This window comes from Xiphophorus hellerii, chromosome 18 (assembly GCF_003331165.1).
Source record: "Xiphophorus hellerii strain 12219 chromosome 18, Xiphophorus_hellerii-4.1, whole genome shotgun sequence".
NCBI classification, from domain to species: Eukaryota; Metazoa; Chordata; class Actinopteri; order Cyprinodontiformes; family Poeciliidae; genus Xiphophorus; species Xiphophorus hellerii.
Genome location: NC_045689.1, coordinates 33,518,723 through 33,524,722, shown reverse-complemented (window position 1 = coordinate 33,524,722; position 6,000 = coordinate 33,518,723). Strand labels below are relative to the sequence as shown.

The 6,000-nt window shown below is 39.0% G+C and overlaps 1 protein-coding gene across 1 annotated transcript; it reads left to right on the top strand.

Annotated features, from left to right (window-relative positions):
• Positions 1 to 421: 421 nt before the first annotated feature.
• On the top strand, positions 422 to 5,165 carry lyrm9 (LYR motif containing 9). The gene is made up of 4 exons (XM_032590829.1): positions 422 to 564; positions 2,229 to 2,378; positions 4,912 to 5,004; positions 5,080 to 5,165. The coding sequence occupies exons 2-4, from the start codon at positions 2,253 to 2,255 to the stop codon at positions 5,095 to 5,097; spliced, it is 237 nt and encodes a 78-aa protein (XP_032446720.1). The 5' UTR covers positions 422 to 564; positions 2,229 to 2,252; the 3' UTR covers positions 5,098 to 5,165.
• The last annotated feature ends 835 nt before the right edge of the window (positions 5,166 to 6,000 follow it).

The following is a 6,000-nucleotide window of genomic DNA, read 5'->3' as shown; positions in this document are numbered from 1 at the left end:
TCTTGAATTTCTATTGGCTCTCTGATCTGATCCCTTATATTTTTACTTATCAGGCCAGAATTTTACTCTTTCAACAACTTTAGTCTGTTTCTGCTCTGCAAGACTGATATATCTTTCCAGAACAAAGAAATAGTGGAAATTTCAAGAAGGTGAGAATTTTGGAGGTGAACGGGTTAATTATTTTAAATTTTTGGGAACCCACCACAGCACATCCCCAAAATAGGATTTTCTATGATAAATCTTTTAGGAAATAAATCAAATTCTGTTAGAAATCAATTAATTAGATTTTTTTAAAAACACTGGGTTATTTAATCGTATTTAAAATATGTATGTATGTGTGTGTATGTATGTGAATTTGCATATTCGTGCATACTATTGAGGTGTGTATTATTACAATTCCTCTGAGATCATTGATGACCACACTCCAGTCTGGTAGGTGGCGGTAAATGCACCTTAAGTTGGTTGCCATCCGCCAATAAAAAACAAAAGAAGAAGAAGAAGCAGTACTTTCCGAGAGATGATGAAGAATCTGGATATCTACTGACGGCAGCCGTCCAGAACACAGTAAGCTCGGTTCTGTTCGTGGTCAGAATGTAATTGTAAAGAGTAAACTTAGCTGTTCTGTAATTGTAAAGAGTAAACTTAGCTGTTCTGTGTACAGACTGCTCCCTGCACTATACCAGCATATTTAAATGCTTTCAACATGCAAAAATGTAGAATGCAGAACAGATAGTAGACGGAGTGAAGTTATATAAAACATATAGTTAAAGCATTTCCTTTAGTCCGGAACAGTTTTGTTTTCTCATCAAAGGTCTCAGAAGATGTGAATATTTCAGCCCAGCTGTCTGGTACCGCGACCTGATGGTTAGAATCTGGTGACCATTGTCACCTTCTGTCACCAGATGAAATTACAGACAGAATTTAACCCTGTCTGTAAATTCCAGACGGGATTAGAACTAACAGTTTGGGAAATATGTGTAACCGTGTAAACAAGGTATTGTTTTTGCAGCCAAGAGTAGCTGATCAGCTACTCCTGGTTCAAATAATTCAAACAGCATCTGAAGTATTTGCACTCATCCCGGAGGAGTTGAAAAGACTTCATGGACGCAGAGCAAGGCCAGAGAAATAGAAGGATGAAGTTCAAGGCATCTCTTCCATCAATCTTAATAGGCAAGAATAATATCTCCATCTCCAACATTTGTTTCCATCTTGCTAAGCATATGGCCTGACAGAGAGCTAAAGAGGAGCAGCAAAAACAAATGAGGTAGATTAGCAGAACTGCTAACCACTTATGATGTCATCCAGGACACGTTACTGTGGAAAATCAACTCTGCTGCCTGGATACTTAGCCGTTAGCATGTGTTGACAGTTATAAGACTGTCATCACAGTTAAGCACTTTATATTGCATTGTTGCTGAAAATGTGCTATATAAATAAAATTACCTTTACCTTTAGTGTCATATAGCAACAATCTTCAGTCAGAGACTTCTTATGATTCAGTGCAAGACTGACTGCTACCAGAGAACCTTCCTGCCCACAGCATCTCTATATATATTTTATTTTTTGAATTTAATAGAATCTGAAAATTTATTTTAGATTATACTTTTATAACATATAATTATATAACAATGTAATTAACATGTTCAGCTGTGTTAGGTGTGATGTGATAAATCATTGCTTTTCTGTTCTGTAATAAAGACAGAACATGCCATATGTTATTGTTGAACAAAAACATAACAATGAAATATTGATTACATTTTAATCAGTTCTTTTTACAGAATAGTTTTCTAGTCTTCCTTGAGTAATTACTTGGACGATTACTTTTTATTTTCACAAAAGTTGAACAAGTTGTGCTACTCTTACTTGAGTACAATTTTTGATACTCTACCAGCCTTTTTCCTACTTATCAAACATTACTTTAGAAAAGAGAAAAACTTTTTCCTCTCATCTAAACTGTGAAACCCCCCAGTTTGACAGTGAAACTGGGGTGTTTGGGAACATCAGGTTTGAGCATTCTTTTGAAAGACAAAAAAATCCAAACATAGATTTAAATATCAGATCTTGGTTGATGATTGCAGTTCTGATTTGATCTACAGAAGCTAAACAAAGATTAAACACATTTCTTTAACTGTTGATGGTTACATGTTATTTTTCTCTTTGCTCAGAATAATCAACATGTTTTCATCACCCTGATACAAACTAATGAGTAATGTTCACCTAACCTGCAGCACTCTCCTGTTAAGGCAGAAGAAATGGCACCTTTAGCTGGGACAGAGCTGATCCACACACCAGTGCAGCTCTATCGACACCTGCTGCGATGCTGCAGGCAGTTACCATCAGCAGCCACGCAGCAGCATTACCGGCACGCCATACGACAGGTAAGCCTTTCACGTGTTCTGATTGGCTGGGGGATCATGTTGTCTTAAGCAAGTCGTCCCTTTGATAAAGCATCACTAGCTATGTTGTCATCAACCATCAAATTGCAGAAGTTGAAATTATGAAAATAAATTAACTCAATAGAAACACGCAAATAAAAAAACAACTCTTTTTTTTAATAAAAACTTTTTGCGCTGGAATAGGGTGGTTTTTTGCACCGTATCAAATGGATATATTTTTCAAAACTGCAATGGAAACCCTTTTTTTTGCATCAGATAAGACACATGATCAACAGTCTGATGTAGTATAGGATCCCAATAAGAGGCTTGTCGCTCAAACGCCTGAATGAGACGCCGACGTCTCCTTTGATGGCTGATTATTATAAATATATCTGATGTACAGTGGGGAGAGCAAATATTTGAAACACTCCCACTTTTGCAGGTTACAAAGTGGGAGACAGAATCCATCCCATCCATCTTCTGTACACCCTTGTCCCTGGGTACAGGTTGGGAGGGGTGCTGGTGCCTATCTCCAGCGAAACATTTCAGGCAAGAGGCGGGGTACACCCTGGACAGGTCTCCAGTCTGTTGCAGGGCAACACAGAGACAGACAGGACAAACAACCATACACACACACACTCACACCTAAGGAGAATTTAGAGACCAATTAGCCTGACAGTCATGTTTTTGGACTGTGGAAAACATGTTCACAGGGAGAACCCACACATGCACAGGGAGAACATGCAAACGCCATGCAGAAAGACCCTGGGCCAGGAATCGAACCCAGGATCTTCTTGCTGCAAGGCAACAGTGCTACCAACTGTGCCACTGTGTAGCCTGTGACAGAATCTAAAACAATAATTAAGAAGCCCTCCTGTATTCCACTTATTACCTGTATTAACAGTGCACCTGACTGTACACTCAATCAAACAAACTCCACAATGGTCAAAACCAGAGAGCTGTGAAAAGACACCAGGGATGAAGCAGTAGACCTGCACAAGGCTGGGATGGGCTACTGGAAAACAGGCAAACAGCTCGATGAGAAGGCAACAACTATTGGTGCAATTCTAAGAAAATGGAAGAAGTTCAAGATGGCTGTTATTCTCCCTCAGTCTGGGCCTCCATGTAATTCCTTGTGGGGAATCAATGATCACGAGGAAAGTGAGAGATCAGCACAAAATACACAGCAAGACCTGGTTAAAGATCTGAAGAGAGATGGGACCACAGCCTTACCAGTTACTATAGTAATACACTACACAGCCATAGATTACACAAGCCAGCTTATGTGCAACCCCATCTGAAGTTTACCAACGACCATCTGGATGATCCAGAGGAAACATGGGAGAAGGTCTGAAGAGACAAAAGTAGAGCTTTCTAGCCTAAACACCACTCCTCGTGTTTGAAGGAAGGAGGAGCATGAGTACAACGCCAAAACCACCATCCCAACCATGAAATATGGAAGTGGAAACATCATTCTTTGGGGATATTTTTCTGCAAAGGGTACAGGATGACTGCACCGTGTTGAGGGGATGATGGATGGGGCTGTGTATCAGGAGGTCTTAGCCAACAACCTCCTTCCCTCAGTAAAGGTGTTGAAGATGGGTCGTGGCTGAGTCTTCCAGCGTGAGTGCAACCTGAAGCACATAGCCAGGATAACCAAGGAGTGGCTCCAGAAGAAGCCTTTCAAGGTCTTGGGGTGGCCTAGCCAGTCTCCAGACCTGAACCCTATAGAAAATCTGTTTAGAGAACTGAAGGCCACTGTTGCCCAGCAACAGCCTTGAAACCTGAAAGATGTGGAGAAGATCTGTATGGAGGAGTGGTCCAAAATCCCTGCTGCAGTGTGTGCAAACCTCATCAAGAACTACAGAAAACGTCTGATATTTGTAATTACAAGCAAAGGTTTCTGTACCAAATATTGTTTGATTTTTATTTAGATGTATCAAATACTTATGTCATGCAATAAAATGCAAATTAATTACTTAAAAATCATAAAATATGATTTTCTGGATTTTTGTTTTAGATTCCATCACTCACAGTTGAACAGTACCTATGATAAAATGATACTTTAACATGCTTTGCAAGTGGGAGAACTTGCAAAACTGACAAAGTATCAAATACTAGTTCTCTCCACTGTAACTGTTTACATCCATCCCTGCCATGTGTTTAATGATGTAATGCACGAACAAGCTTATTCACGTGTGATTTTTATTTCATTTTTTATTTTATGGAAACACCACAATTGCACAATTGTCAACATTACCACAGTATAGACAAAGATTTTTGTATATGTGTAATGGAAACGCAGTTAATGAGATGCTCCATATTATTCATTGATACTAACCAATTTGCTCACCTTAGTTTAAGAACTTTAAGCTACCCTCTCAAGCAGCAATGCTTTATGTTAAAAATCAACATTTATCGTCTACATAAAACCAAGAATTTGGGCACTAAATCTTTCTCTAGATTTGTAAACACAGTTTGTCTTTCAGTGGATTTAAAACCAACACAAATCTGATCTTCTGCTGCTTCTCACTAGGGCTACAACAGCCACTCAGACGAAGACGACCCAGAGAGGATACAGATGATCATCCAGAGGGCCGTCAAGGATGCAGAATGGATTTTAGATAAAGTGAGAGTGGCAGGGTAAACATTTAGTTTTTATTACATGCATGGTCATTTTAAATTCATATTTATTTATTTACAGTATACCAAGAAGAAGTAGCCTCCATCAGCCACGAGGACATCGTGCTGTAAATATTGTTTTGTTTCCAATAAATTATTTCAATGCAAGAAGTTTGCTGTTCATTATTTCAAAGCTGAATGCTGCTGTGTGGATTTTGGTGTTCCAGGTCTTCTAGTTTCAACATGAATAATTTTCATCTTAGACACATGTAACATGACAACCAGAAACTTCAGTGGACTGAATGTGACTGCCAATACAAAACAGCACAATTGTACAGTGGAAGGTGAGCTTTGCTGGCTGCCAGGTGACTAGTGAAAGCAGTCAGATGCACCAGATTAAAGGGGTCCCAGATATACTACATTGCACATTTTAAGAATGTTGTATAATTTTCCTAACACTTTGCAATACTCTATCCAATACTATCTCACTATAGTGCATTAAAGTTTGTAGTTGTAACATGATGCAAAATGGTGGAGATGTGTATGCAAGGCACCGTACATGACATTTAAAACTGGTGTTGCTATAGAAACACAGCAGAAATAAACAGACTTCTTCCTTTCTAATTGAATTCAATTTTACCAATTCACAAGAAATTTCAAAGCACTTTACAGAAGAAACTATAATTTATACACAAACATATGGTCAATCCAGTCATAGACAGACTCGGTCACATACAGTCCAATTCCATCCTAGTTTTTACACAAAACATTCCAAGTTTAGTTTATTATTCAAACTGGTGAAGTTTTCCATCTAAGGAAGCATCATGCTTCATGATGCTGACTGCAGCATTTGCTCCTGGACACGCTTGTAGCGACAGTGGATGGGAAAACTCCTGTAACAGGAAGAAACCTTCAGCAGAACCACAGCAGCCATCTACAAAAACCAACTGGGGCTTTGACAAGACAAAGCATGCACACAATTACAGAAAAACTGATCCAGGAG

What these genes read in the sequence shown, in the direction of transcription:
- lyrm9 (XM_032590829.1), top strand. Translation starts at nt 2,253, where the DNA reads ATGGCACCTTTAGCTGGGACAGAGCTGATCCACACACCAGTGCAGCTC. An exon ending in ACCGGCACGCCATACGACAG is followed by an intron (nt 2,379 to 4,911) that starts GTAAGCCTTTCA and finishes GCTTCTCACTAG; the next exon opens with GGCTACAACAGCCACTCAGA.